The sequence below is a fragment of the Uloborus diversus genome, chromosome 4, assembly GCF_026930045.1.
Source record: "Uloborus diversus isolate 005 chromosome 4, Udiv.v.3.1, whole genome shotgun sequence".
NCBI classification, from domain to species: domain Eukaryota; kingdom Metazoa; phylum Arthropoda; class Arachnida; order Araneae; family Uloboridae; genus Uloborus; species Uloborus diversus.
The window spans coordinates 18,164,269-18,179,752 of NC_072734.1; the positions used below are offsets into that span (position 1 = coordinate 18,164,269).

Genomic DNA, 15,484 nt, shown 5'->3' on the forward strand with positions numbered 1-15,484 from the left:
CAGATGAAAAACGTTCTGGACAATCATCATTATCCAACGATACCGGATCGTCTAAATTTTGTTCTCAAAGAGTTCCAATGCTCCAGATATGGGCACTTGATGGTCGCTGTTCCATATTTTAGCTGGTAAAGTTGCACACCTCGTCACATGTTTCACTTCCAACTTCCTGGAAACGATCGCTATTCTTTCTCCTAAGGAGAGCATTTCTTCAAAAACCTGTGAAAAAATTAATACAATAGTACTTTCATGGAAACGCATCTTTATTTTTGAAACACCTAATAGAAGAGAAGAACAGGACGACTCAAATAAAGCAATTTTTTTTAACAACAACAATATGGGTGATTCCAAATACAGAAAATATAACAGCACAAATTAAGCTACTTTACCTTAATAAAAAGTTTTTTTCTTCATATTGTTCAGTGTATTGCTATAAAATTCATTGTATTCCTCCTTTAATGAAAGTACTCGGAAGTGTAAATAAACCAATCATTTACTTCAGTATGGTCACTAAAACGATCATTTTGTGTTAGAAACGTGCCTTGTGTGACCACGTACTGTTCTCTTCGAGGAGACATTGAGAGGAGTAGTTGTAGCATTCAAAGTATTAAACAGACACATAAGGCATGGTATCAAATGACACTCCAGGGTCCCCCGACCTACCACTATTTGTGATTGGACCGGTTGAATGAAGCCCTGAAGAGAGCTCTGATTATTTGATCCAGATCAGAAGTCGAGCCGTACCTGATCAGCACCCCAAGAGATATTGATTCACTTTGAGGACTTTGTGACTACGACATATTTAATGTGGCCCAGTCACCACTAACGGACACGGAGGCTCTTCGACCGGCTGGCGTCGAATCCGGAATCCCTCGTTTGCGAATCCGACGCCTTATCGATCAGGCCACCACGACCCATCGGACATGGTATCTGTACCACATTCTGCGAGAAAGAAGTGTCTGGTTTCCTCGTTGAGCGTATTTTGTGCTACTGATAACTTTTAAAAAATGTCGACTGAGCAAGAACGATGACTCACCTAGCAGAGACAGAATACCACAGCCTGCCCAAATGACTAGACTGAGTCCCACTGAACCCGAACGCAGGAGGACACCTTTCGGGGAAACGAAAATACCAGAGCCTGCGAAAGAAAAACAGAATTAGTATAGGCATACACACATTTGAGCTTGTTATCCAAGCTGCAACTAACCGTACTGTCTAAGCATCCTCTGTATCTTTCTATTTTATTTAGCAGCTTAAATTTAAAGCATTCATCTAATCAGTAAGTTGGAAGCAATAATAATAATAAATCTGGGCTCATCTTTACTAATAATAAATCTGAAAGTCTCTCTGTCTGTCAGGATCTCTCTCGGTCCGGATCTCTGTCTGTCTGTCAGGATCTCTGCGACGCGCATAGCGCCTAGACCGTTCGACCGATTTTCATGAAATTTGGCACAGAATTAGTTTGTAGCATGGGAGTGTGCACCTCGAAGCGATTTTTCGAAAATTCGATTTGGTTCTTTTTCTATTCCAATTTTAAGAACAAAAATATCATAAGATGGACGAGTAAATTACGAAATTATCATAACGTGAAACCGTAACATGGGCACAGGCCAATTGGCGAGATACGAAATTATCATAACGTGGAACCGTAACATGGGTACAAGCCAACTGGCGAGAAAATTCACCATACATTATTTGTAAAAATACAGGTGAACCAAAAGACCTTTAAATGGGTCCTTGGTAGCGCATCATTGTCGTAATCCCGAGGTGGTGGGTTCGATTCCCGCCCTTTGCCCTGGTTGTAACATCCTTCTCTGTGCTGCTAACTCTGTCCTACACTATGTGCCTATATTGTGCTATCTGTCATATTGCACGTGAGTTCATAAACGGGTCCTGCGTGACCAAGTATACTAACTCGAAATGTATGTTGTCAATAAATAAATCTTTTAATTTTTCTATTACGGGCAAAGCCGTGCGGGTACCACTAGTTTGAAATAAAATTGATGGATGGAAGTGACCAAAAAAGTTCAAAAGATTAAGAAAAACAGCTGCCAGCCTTGGCCTGGATAGAGTAAAGCAAAATCGTGCACACATGATATTTTAAATATCGTTCAATCAAGTAGTAAAAAACAAATTATTCGTTTTCGCTGTTAAAAGGCTGTTACGCATTGCCGTTGGTTGATTTGTGCTAGTTAGGCTGGTAATTTGAGGTGCATTGCTTCACTTTTCCAACTGGATCGTAATTTGGTGTGAAGTCCAAATTCGACAGTACCCACATGCCACAAGGACAGTGTTGCCAGATTGGGGGAAATTTCCCCATTTTGGAGAAATCTGGTGCTCTCTGGAGAAATTTTGGGGGAAATGGGTTTTGAGGGGAATTCTTTGGGGAAAAAATTTTTCTTTGGGGAAAACCTGGGGGAAAAAAACCTCGGGAAAAAAGATTTTTTTTCGTATTTAAATTCGCGTCAAGAAGTAGTGGGAACATTGTTTGTATCAAACAGCGTTGGGTTAGCTTTGTTCAACTTTATGAAATTCGTATTTCGCATTATGTGGAATATTATGCTATAGAATTCGCATTAATGTTCTGCATGAGTAACTAGTTGATACGTGAAACAGGTAAAAATAAGTGTGATGAAGAGTGTTCTTGGATAAATATATACAAAAATCATAGTTTAAATGTACATACAGAAGCAGACTAAGTAAATGCAAGTAGAAAAAAAAATATTTGGTTATTTCTTATCTCTCGGTCAGGCGCTTGTATTTATGACTAGTGGCACTCGCACGGCTTTGCCCGTAGTAGAAAATCAAAAGGTCTTTTGGTCCCCCTGTATATTTAAAAATAATGCATGATGAATTTCTCGCCAATTGGCTTGCCCACGTTACGGTTCCACGTTATGATAACTTGGTAATTTACTCGTCCATCTTATGATAATTTCGCTCGGGAAAATGTTCTTAAAATTGGAATAGAAAAAGAACAAAATCAATTTTTCAAAAAATCGCTTAAAGGTGCACACCCCCATGCTACAAACTAATTCTTTGCCGAATTTCATGAAAATCAGCCGAACGGTCTTGGCGCTATATGCGCGTTAGAGATCCTGAAAGACAGAAAGAGATCCGGACAGAGAGATATCCAGACAGAGAGACTTTCAGCTTTATTATTAATAAAGATAAAGAAAAATAAAGATAAAGAAGACAAAAAAAAAAAAAAAGCGAAAATGTGAGGAAAAAAAAAAGTTGGCGAATTTTATAAGAAAATTTGTTTATTTGGGGGAAAAAAAAATTTCAAGTGACAAAAATATTAGAGGAAGTCGATTCATTTTATGAAAATATTAGTGGAAAAATAATTATTTTATTTGGGGAATTTTGGTAGAAAACATCGCTTTTTGGGGGAAAGTTTTAGGGGAATTGGGGAAATCTGGATTTGACCATCTGGCAACTCTGCACAAGGACCCATTCATAGGGTACTCAACCATTCACAGTACAACAACACATTGATACAAAGAAGGAACAAGGAAAGGAGAAAGAAAGTACATTTATACCCGAGCCGGGATTCGAACTCCATTTGCAATCAGACTTCTCTGAACAATAAACAAGACGCATTGCCGTTGAGAGCAATATATTTCAACAGTTTTAGTACAATAAGCAGGAATATCCTTTACGATGAACTTACGTGAATTTTTTATGTTAACTTTAATTGTGTAGTACTACAACTTCGGTCGATGAAGTAACGGTAACCCTGTTGGCTCGAAAACGGACCGAAGTAACCCATATCTTGTGTTACCGTTACCAATACGACAATTGCAAAGTTTCAATGGTGCTTTGCAGGAATCTATATATATATATAAAAATGTTTTAAAACGTTGCTATGAATCCTTATATATAAAACAGCGAATGATCGAGTAACGCTTCGTGCGTCGCCAACAATGAAACTCGCGCGATAGCTTGCGAGACGGCAATATTTCATTGTTACATCACTTAAAATTCAATAATTTTATTTATAACTAGTGGTAAAGGCACAGCTATGCACGTAATAGAAAATTAAAATTTCTTTTGGTTCGCCTGTATATTTACAAAGCTTTACAAATAATGTATGATGGATTTTCTCGTCAATTGGCTTGTGCCCATGTTACGGTTCCACGTAATGATAATTTCGTAATTTACTCGTCCATCTTATAATAATTTTGTTCGGAAAATGTTCTTAAAATTGGATTAGAAAAATAATCACATCGAATTTTCAAAAAATCGCTTCGAGGTGCACACCCCCATGCTGCAAACTAACTTTGTGCCAAATATCATGAAAATCGGCCGATCGGTCTTGGCGCTATGCGCGTCACAGAGAGCCTGACAGACAGACAGAGATTCTGACAGACAGGGAGAGATCCGGACAGAGAGATATCCAGACACAGAGACTTTCAGCTTTATTATTAGTAAAGAAGATAAAGATCAGATAATATTTTTTGGCAGCGTTGATATCTCAAGAAGTAATGCTACGTTCTGGATTTTTTTTTTTTTTTTTGTCGTGTCCATGGACAATTAAATGGCTCCGTGTGTCTTCAAGACCGCGCCCGCTAGCTGCAACGCATCTGTGCTGTAGAGGACCTCTCGAAGTTCTGAAGCCAGTGGCACCATACCCAGCTGCAGAACATGTGGGATAAGGGCCACATACGTTCTGGATGAAATTTGGAATAAATGTGAATCTATATGTAAACCGGCGTTGGTTCAATTTTGGCTCCAATTGTTCCATGGGGGGGGGGGGGGGGGGTTGATTTTTTTTAAGCAATCACGATTCCTTATTGTTCTCACTTGACTGTTTTGATGTGCTATCATTTTATTTTCCCGCCGGCACCCTCTGCATCATCACCGTCGACCGGCTCCTCACGATGCTGCTCCTCTAGCGAAAACCGTCTCCAGGTTGCGTCAATATCCTACACTTACACGCATACATACACGCACGTACAAACGAACACATACACACACATACATACACTCAAACACATACATACACACACACGCATACATACAGACACCTACACATACATACAGACACCTACACATACATACAGACACCTACACATACATACCTACCCACACACTCATGCCTGCACACAGACACAAACACATATGCCTACACACACATACACATACCCCCCACACACACATAAATACACATGCCTACACACACACACACTCATGATTGCGAAAAATATAATTTGAATTCAAGAGGTCAAAATTCAAATTATTATCATTATTATTATTATTATTATTATTATTTTTTTTTGAATAAAAATAGCTTTATTAATGCAACAATAAGAAAAATAAATCGTAACAGGCTGTCGTTTGCGTATTTCTCGTGATTTTAAGTGCATCGAAAATGTTAAAAATTTTTAACTGTTGCCACCTTGTGTTTGTTAACAAATAAATGTCTAATTACTTTAAGCAAGGCTTTTTAAATTATACTCAATTTCCATTCTTTGCTTTTTTTGCTTCTTCTTTATCTTTATCTTCTTTACTAATAATAAAGCTGAAAGTCTCTCTGTCCGGGGGATGTTTGTAGGATGTCTGTACGATGTCTGGATCTCTGTGACGCGCGATTTTTCGAAAATTCGATGTGGTTCTTTTTCTATTCCAATTTTAAGAACAAAAATATCATAAGATAGACGAGTAAATTACGAAATTATCATAACGTGGAACCGTAACATGGGTACAAGCCAATCGGCGAGAAGATTCACCATACATTATTTGTAAATATGCAGGCGAACCAAAAGACTTTTTTTAATTTTTCTATTACGGGCAAAGCCGCGTGCGGGTATCACTAGTTTAAAATAAATCGGGAATAGGGAAGGTCGTCAAGTTTTGGCGTCTGTGATTTTGTTTTTGTTGGGAATATTACTTCCTCGTCAAGCATGGAGAGGGATCAGAATTATAAGAAAGATATAGAAGAAAGTTTCGTGATGGCCGCAACATACTAGTTTTGACTTGGTTGCATAACATTCAATCTTCTTCAAAAGTATCTTCAAATGATACTTTTAGATAGTTTAATTTAAGTTGATAAAATTAAAGAATCTGAATTCTGCTAATCTGAGAATTTTTATAATTCATGTCAGGAATAAAACAGTTTCCCAAACTTGTAGGCCAGGGTTCATCCAGAATATTCCTGGCCAAAGCAACGTCTCACCTGATAAGTGGCTACTTCAGAACACAATTCAAAGGAAAACTTTGTACTAAATGGATCTGAATCTTCATCTTCATTAAATACGGCACAAATCTCAGATTTGATGTCATTGTCTCTGATTAGCCTATTTTCTTTTGTATTGAAAGCTTTTCTAATTAGCTTATCCTCCATGATTATGAGAGTCATCTGATAGGAATATCCTCTTTGACCTTGAGAGTACTTCTAATTAAAGCAGTCTAAATCACTGGAACACATTATTTGTTACCTTTTAAAATTTTATTTTTTCTGTTGAAGTTATTTGAATATTTCAATATTTCAATAGCATTTATGTGCAGCCGAGAAAAGTAATGAATATTTGTAGAAAGTATTTGCGTTTCTTGAAAGAATATTTTTGAAAAATATTTAGAAGTCAGTCATGACTTGGAAAATCAGATAAGATTTGTAATAACATGAAAATGAATAGTAATAAATGAAATCCCGTTTTTAAATATTTAATATGAGCAGAAAGCACTTGACACTCAATAAAAGAAGTAAAAAGGTTGCTCTTATTATAAACTTTTTTAAACTTATTAGTAATCTATGATAAATAATTTTATCGCCGAAATTGGGAAAAAGTGTTGTGGATGAAAATTTTAAGGGCCATGTTTGAAGAAATGAATTTTTTTTTCCAATGGTTAAATTCATGGGTTTTTTGTTCAGTGTAAGAAGCACAGAAAAGCGAAATACCTAATGGGGTTGTTTCCTTCAGTCAAAAGTAGTACTTTTAGTCACTAAAATTTATAGAATGAGCAAAAAAAAAAAAAAATAACATGTGGATCCGGAAAATTCTTTCCTTTTCCCAACAGTTATTTTTTAATTAATTTTTTAAACTTTCCGATTTTTCAAACAAGGCGTGGTCTTGATGACGTCACAAAAGATGCTCTTTGGAGCGTCGTTGTACCGCGTTTCCACGTTATGATAATCAAGAAGCGAATTAAATATCTTGCTCTGTGAATGACAACACAGAATTGCATTTCATCATTTGTGATGTCATCGGCAAGAAATGAAAACAGCTCACTGATTTAAGTAATTTTTAAAAATAGTAAACTTAAGCAAATTATTTAAAAAATAGATCCTATGTTTTTTAAGCATGCTCTTTCAGAAAAAAATACTTTTAAAATTTTGGAAACGACCCCATTGTCAGCGGAACAAAACATTAAACTAGCGGAAAACTATTTGTTCTGATTCTGAACTTGGTGATCTATTAAGTGATACTGCGTCACGTAATAAGATCTACTGAATCACCACCGAAAATACTTTACATCTGAAGTTACAATCAAAAACAAATTCAGGGATTTTTCGTCCAGTGTGAACACAAGCGAACGAAAAACCCTCCATCAGCAACAGCAAACACTAAACTAACGAAAAACTATTTCTTCCTAACTTGTTTATTTTTTTTTTTGGTCTATTAAATGCAACTGCGTCACTTGTTAAGATCTTGCTTTACAGAAGGTTTTGTTTGGTTGAAATCGAATATCACGTCGTTTTCTTGAAGAGAACGATTGTATCACCCCTCTTCTCGAAGAGGATTGTTTTGCGCAGATCCTTTCGCCGGGGAGTACAGAAGCACTCGAGCGCGTCAACGCCTTCTTGGTTGCCTGCCAGACAAGCCGGAGTGGATCTTCAACCAGAAGATTCGTCTAGAAGGGGCGTAGGTCTTTTGGTTGAGACAATTCTGGCTCGAGGTTGGAAAAGAATTATGCATTGTCAGCGTAATTGCGACTGAAGAGGAGGTGTTTGAAGAACAGATTTTTAGCTTGTAGAAACAGTAGAAAACTTAGTGTTAAATTATGAGGTAAGCGATGTAACGTGGATGAAAGTACGAATAAAAGTGGTAAAATGAGAGAAGGAACCCAGCAAACAGCTGTTTCGAAGCTAATGAAGCAAGACTCTTCCATCAATACATAAAAGTATGGGTTCAGAATAACCCAAAAGGCAGGAAAAGGAACAGGCGAGATATAATAAACGTAAGTCCTCAAGAAGATGGTGTGGCGTGCGTTCAGAGAACACACAACCCAACTTTGCTCCCGAGACTTGATGCCATTTTAGCTCAGCGGTAAAGTGCTGTGTTACCATAACAAAGGTACCCCGCCAAGGGCATAGCACCCTCTCTGGCGTCCGCATCCGTACGTCACAGAGTGGGCCGTGGTGACCTGATCGTTAAGGTATCAAACTTGTGACCGGAGGGTCCCGGGTTCGATCTTCGCTGGTCGAAGATCCACTGTCTTCATTAATGGTGACTGGGGGACGTTAAATATGCTCGTGGTCACTAAGTCCTCCAAGTGAAACAATACCTCTGGGGGTGCTGGACCAAGTATTGCTCGGTTTCTGATCTGGTTCAAAAAATCAGAGCAGTCTTCAGGGTCCCATTCAACTGGTTAAGCCACAAACAGTGGTGGGTACGGGGGACCCTGGAGTGAAAAGTACGTCACAGTGTGTTAAATTATTAATTATACTGTTGTCTTTAGTTTTTCTTTCACATTGTTTGTTGGAAACTTCTACTGATTTTCAGTTAGTTGTTATGGACGTGTTCCTGCCCTTTGTCGCCAAATTTTGCCAATCGTATTTTATGATTTTATTACTTTTAAATAAATATTCAATTCAAATATTCTTCAAGATGGAAACTGGAATCACTCTCTTGTCCTCTTTTATATATTCACTTTCCAGCCTTTTGGTTATTTACTTTGATCCTCTCCTTTAATGCATTATGACCAGGGCTGTGGAGTCGGAGTAGGAGTCGAAGAGTCGGAGTCGGACTGATTTTGGGGTAAAGGAGTTGGAGTCGGAGTCGTTAGAAAAGATGCCGACTCCGACTCCGACTCTGGGTTTCTTTTTTTCTTTCCTTTTCCCTGACTCTCCTTGCATTTTTTAAAAACGGACTACCAATTGGTTCGATTACATGTATAAAAAGATACTAATAAGGAAATAACTGCCATTATGGCAATCAGCTAGCTTGAGTGCTTATCGAACTTTCTGTAGCTTTCCCCTAGTTTGCTTGCTTTTTAACTTAACTAATAGCAACTGTCAGCAAACGGTTTTGTTGCCTAACATTTTCAAGTAATCACTTTCAAATAAAAATAGAAATATAGTGTTTTGTTCGATCTCAATTATAAAATAGTAAAAGAAACGTAACAAATTAGTAAATTGAGGCGAGTAGCTAAGGTTGAAGCGTTTAAGGGTAAACGGCAAATTCAAAGAAGTTCTGGCGCGAAAGTACGAATCCAAAAGATTCGATGAAATAATCTAATGTTTTTTTCTGTATTAAGAATATTTCTATAAGCTTGGTTCTCACTAAAAAGTATGGAACAAAATAAGTGTAAATGATTTCTTGATTACAACACTCAATAACTGCAGTTAATCTTAAAATCTTCATATTAAGGTTAATTCAAAGCAGCCAATAAAATTTAAATTAAAAATTTAGCGAAGAAGAAATATAGGTATAGTAACCGCTATTCGTACAAATTTATATACCGCCGCATTTTGTGTAAAATTAGCTCCTGACGTATATGTTCCCTATTTTCGTTGAAATTTTATTGATAAAATATAATTTAAAATATATTCGCAAAAATTTTCAGAATTAAAGTATTTGTATTTTTTATAAACTCTGAAATCAACTTTGGGTGTCATCTACCAGATGGGTGTCACCCGGGGCGAACCACCCCCTCTCAAGAACTTGGATTTAGAAAAAAAGCTTTTTTTCTCTCAAGTTACAGCTTTAAAAAATTGAAAGCACACGATTTGATCAATATCTATTTGCTAAACATTAAAGGGGGGCAAATTACAGATAATCCTTTTCAAATTTTTTAAAAGGGATTTTTAAGTCATCTCACTTTTTAACTCGTAACTATTGGAAAATTTGATCTTTAAATTGAATTTCTAACGTTGTACGCGTCTTAGGTTTACAATAAAAAACAAAATGCGAAATTTTCATAAAAAGGAATTAATATTTCAATCTCTGTTTAGAGGTTTTCCCCCTTCCCCTGAAGAGAGCGAAGGAGTTGAAAAAATACAATTATTATTATTTTTTAATCCGGAGTTGGAGTCGGAGTTGGAGTCGGAGTCGGGGTCGGAGTCGGTCATTTTCCTTCCGACTCCGCAGCCCTGATTATGACCTATTAAGACTCCTAATTATTGGCCAAAAAAGCCAACAAAAATAGAGTCTGCTTCGAAACAGCCGCATATTATGCTTTAGCTCTCATTTTATCACTTTATTTATTTTTTAAATTTACGTTGCCTCATTCTACTGCCAGAAGGTTTTAAAATCATAATTAGAAGAAAATTTACAAGATTTTTGAAGAAAAATTGAGATTACGTGTTTTACTCGTCATCTTTTTTTCTTTTTTTTTTTTTACATCTTCCAATTTTCTGAGAGACGTCATTTGTTGAAAAACCTGAAAATAATCACTTGCCACGGGCATTTGGCTGTAAAACAGCGCATGTTGACTACTAAACAAAACACCTAGGCAGCCATGAATGTTTTCTCTACTTTATTTTATAGTTTATTTTTCTAGATTCTCTTTTCAATGAGAAAACGATCCGAAGTTCATTGTTTTACATTTCACCATAACATTTTCGAAATTTATTCCCGCTGTCTATTACCTTTTGTGTGAAAAGTAAAGTTCTTCGAATAGTTTTATCTTTCATTTCTTTATAAGACAAGGGGAAATACTTTCAACAAATTCAGTACATGTTAATATTCATACTAAACTATCAAACCGCCTCAGAATACTTAAAAGTATTCGATGGCAGAGGAATGTACACAATTCATTTTAATAATTTACAAGTTAATTTTTATAAATTACTCTTGAACGCTGGTTTTAAATGGTAGCAACCTCCCTTCCTACATTGTAAAATGCAAAATAATAAAATGAAAAGCTTTGAAACTTGAGAGATTTTATTTTATTGGTTCTAATTTAAACCCTATTTTAATAATAATAATAATAATTGTTATTATTATTATTTGCATCCTATTTCACACACGGTTCAAAGTGACCCCATGTGACAGGACTAGTCCAAGAGCCCATGAGTGTCAGACCTACGTCATAGTATTATGGCTCAAAATTTTTCTCCCCACGGGCATCACAGCAGGTAAGAAAGGTTCGCTACTATTTAAGCAGAGTCGCACTGGTTTTAGCAGGAAACGGGTAGCAAAGGTGCGTAAAATTGCTGCAAAACTAGACATCATTCCATGTCACGTGACCTGGTGGTACCCATCCAAAAATCCAAAATGACCTCTAATGGGTTAACCGTGCTAGACATGGCATTTTGTTACACAAAGCTGATTTGCCATTTTGTAGCCTCTCCCCCATTTTTTAAATCGTTTCTAGATCCTCAGGATTTGGGTCTTGGATGCTGAAAATTTGTATAGGTGAGTTTCAAAGGCATGTCTGCACCTCTATAAGTTTCGTTCAAATCGGAAATGATCAAGAGGAGACGACAAGGTCACCTAGCATGGAAGTTTTTGAGGCAACTTTTAGTGCCTGTTTCCTGCCAAAGTCAGCGCGACTAAGCTTAAATAATAGTGAAACTTTCTTACCTACTTTGATGTGCTTACGCAGAAAAATCTTGGGCCTTTATACTATGACGTAGATCTGACGCTTATAGACTCTTACTCTAGACCACATTGAACCGAGGCAATAGTTCATTTCAAATTCCTTTTATAATTATCACTTCTTAATTTTGAGCAACTATGCCCTATTTAAAAGAGTTTCTTTGCAGTTTTGGACTAATTGCTGCAATAACACCAACACAAAGTGAGTGGAGCTGCTAAAAATACAGACATTATGCAGTGTGGAGTGCAACTCACCGATCATGGTTCCCACGATGAGTGCGACCCCCGAGAGCAGTCCGACCCTCCTCTTGAGCGCGATCCCTTCCTCCGGGGTGTCCTCGTGGCTGTCCTCCGCCATCTTGAGGGGCAGCTCAGACAGCGCGCTGCCCGTAGACTGGCACGTGGGGAACCCCCTCTTCGGCCCACCGTTTACATCGCTCACTGCAAGAAAAGACGAAAAACATGGAGAATAAGGAAATAGCAGTTATTCTTTACAGACTCTTGTTCACATGCACACACACACACACTTATATACAGTGGTATTCCCATAGGGTATACTCCATGTACGCCGTATACTCTCAAACATTTTTTAGACATATAGCGTATACCCTCAAGCTTCATAAATTTTCATATTATGACATACTATGTATATGATCACATACACAAATTGTGCTTAATAGATTACTGAGAGTATACCCTCAGACAAATTGATGGCAGACTAGGCCCTTGGGGGGGGGGGAATCAAGTTACCGGAAGTTCCACTGCGTTTATATAGAAGCATCACTGCTTAGATATAAATGCAGTGGAACTTCGGTAACTTGACCCCCCGAGGGCTTAGTTCCCGCCAACGAAATTGATTTCATTGCCGCATTGAAGAGGGTGTGGAAACAGTATCAGAGAGTAGCGCAGATCGTAAGCGTCGGACTCATAACCGGAGGGTCCCGGATTCGATGCCAGCTGCTCGATGATCCTCCGTGATAGTTAATGGTGACTGGGGCACGTAAAAAATGTCCATGGTCACTCCGATTTCAAATTCCAAATGAATACCTCTGGGGCTGCTGGATCAGAAATTGCTCGGCTTTTGGTCTGAGTCCAAAAACAAAGCTTTTTTTCAGGCTCCATCCAAACGATCAAACCACGTATAGTGTTAGGCACGGGTTAGTTTGGAGTGTTAAGTATCGTGGATTCCACCAGATGAATGTAAACAGCTATTGGAATCCACGTCTGAAAATCTTAAAGCATCGGTTCTAACAAAAAGTTACGCGACAAAGTATTGATATTGTTTCTTATAAAAATATTTCCTCCCTTGAATTTTAATATCCCAATTTTTTGTCTCAATATAAACCATTATCACTACTGCGCTTTCAAGTTATTCTGTCTAAGATTATTTTCAATCAAGTACAAATGAAATGTTATGTACACTTTAAAGTTTAAGAAAGGCGGCACGTTCATTTGAATACCTACTTAGCACTTATATTTTGTTAGATTAGACTAACAAAGAGTGAAAAGTATTCTGTTATTTTGAGTTTTGATTGAAATTTGTTGTTTTTATATTAGGCAGTTTCTTATTAAAAAATGGACTTGATTCTCGCGATTACAAGTTCAAAATATTAGCTAAATAAAAAATGTTCTAGTTCAGCTGGATTCGTAAACTTGGAGCAGTGCAACTAAAATAGAGAATTAAAAATTAGTTTTCTAGATCTAAAATGGAGATTAGTGCATTGGCATCGCTTTGCAAAAACGGAAACAACAAACGATGCCAACCAGTTCTATAGCAGCGAAGAAAAGAACAGCTCCAAGACAGAGTGACAGATATATCTGGTAGCAGATAAAAATGTGACATACGTGCAATTGTTACATTTTGAATAGAGGAAACTCAATCAAATGTTGAAGAGTCCCTTTTGTTAAAAATACAGGGTGATTCAAAAACGGTGATTCAAAAACGAAATTTTTATTACATACAGTCGAACTTTATTTATCCGGCCCCTGTTTATCCGAATCAAATTTGCAGAATTGAACAAAATATATTCACTCAAATAATAATTTTAAATTATTATAGCAAGAACGAAACTATGACAACACCAAATATTCGCTTTTTATTTTGATTAAGTGCAGAGCTAATGCATGGGTTGTGGAATATATTATAGTAACGTAACAACATGGTGCAGTTGGTGCGTCAGTCCGACACCACTGTAACTGAACTATAAGTGTTAAAGAGTTTCCGAGAAACGATCCCATGTATTTTCCCTATAGAGCATTGTTTTCTGCTGTAATAAAATGTATGTCTGCTTATTTAAGAATTTATTTTACTTACTGTTCGGATTATCCGGATTTTCATTCATCCGGATTGCCTTTGGTCCCAGTTAGTCCTGATAAACGAGTTCGTACTGTAGTTAAATATAATTGTACGAATGTTCTATGCCCCATCCTCCTGACTCCTGAAGAGTATCACACCTGTACTCAAAAGCCTGCCATACGTATAGACTGTGGACACATTGTAACATGTCTGCAGTCACAGAAGCAACTGCTGCAGTTGTCCAATGTTTCAGTCAAGATCAGCAGGTAAGAGGGCATATTGTCCTTTTCATTTCCCCACAAGAAAAAATCACTTGTCGTTAGGTCTAATAGCCTAGGGGGGGGGGGGAACAATCATTAAAGGGGTAAGTCATCTTACCCTTGACCGTCCTTTTGACAAGCTGAATAATAAATAGCAAGTGGAGCAAACACGATAACACGCAGAAACCATCCGACGGTAGACAATTGAAACTTTATAACTCCCTCTTTCATTCAAGCTCCACCAGATAGCTGTTGATCCAATATTCCTAAATCGGTAGTTTTATGAAACCCCATCATACTTCTTGAATCACCCTGTGTACAATTTGGATATTGAAGGTTTCTACTATAAACAACTGCCACTGATCTCATCTGTTTCCTACGGTTGTTAGAAGGTAGTGTTGTCACATTTTTGAACAGAAACAACTTATTTCCATAAAGAAAATTTACTTTATCAATAGAAATACACTATCATTCTTTTTCATATATTTTGTAAAGCCTGCACTTATATAGTTTTGGTCTTTATTATAGTTTAGGCTAAACTTCTTCGTAAGTTTCAGCTGATTTTAATTTTCTTCCTTTTACTTTACAAACGAAGGAATGAATTTTTTCAATTTAAAATGCTGAAATTAAAACCCACGCTTAAAATAATCAAAGTTTTTCAGCTCAGCAAACATTGTTGACACTAAATAATCAAACGATAGAAAAAGAATGAGATTAGAAAAAGAAAAATATGTTGCCACTTCGCTATGATATTTAAAAAAAAAAAAAGCAGCTGAACTTTTGAAAAATATAATGATAACGAAGAAATCGTTTAGTTTCAGTTTCATTCCGCATAAAAAAAATAACAGCCTTAGCCTAAATAAATTTGATTAAAATTGGTAAAACAAGCATGATTTTAATTGAAATGAGTTCAATATTCAAGTTAATAAAGTAAACGTGTACATCAAAAAAAAAAAAAAAGGAAGAAGAAGCGAAAGAAAGATTGAGGATTTGTCCATTATTTTATAAACTTCTACAAGGAAACTGAACTAAATGGTACCAAACTTTAACCCTCTCAAATCAGAATGTGTAGAATCTTTCCATTTCCTGGCATTCACTTTCACCAAACGAATACTTAGTTTCGTCATTAATTTTAAATGATCCTTTTGCGATTTAAGAATATTTTATGT

The 15,484-nt window shown here is 36.8% G+C and overlaps 1 protein-coding gene across 1 annotated transcript in view; it reads right to left on the reverse strand.

The window, feature by feature from the left end:
• Positions 1-15,484, reverse strand: part of LOC129221654 (b(0,+)-type amino acid transporter 1-like) — a 151,733-nt gene that overhangs the window by 43,402 nt on the left and 92,847 nt on the right. Inside the window, exons 3-4 of the mRNA XM_054856182.1 lie at positions 12,015-12,200; positions 1,034-1,135 (exon numbers count right to left, since the gene is read on the reverse strand). Coding sequence (XP_054712157.1) covers positions 1,034-1,135; positions 12,015-12,200 — 288 coding nt within the window. The remainder of the gene's footprint in view (positions 1-1,033; positions 1,136-12,014; positions 12,201-15,484) is intronic.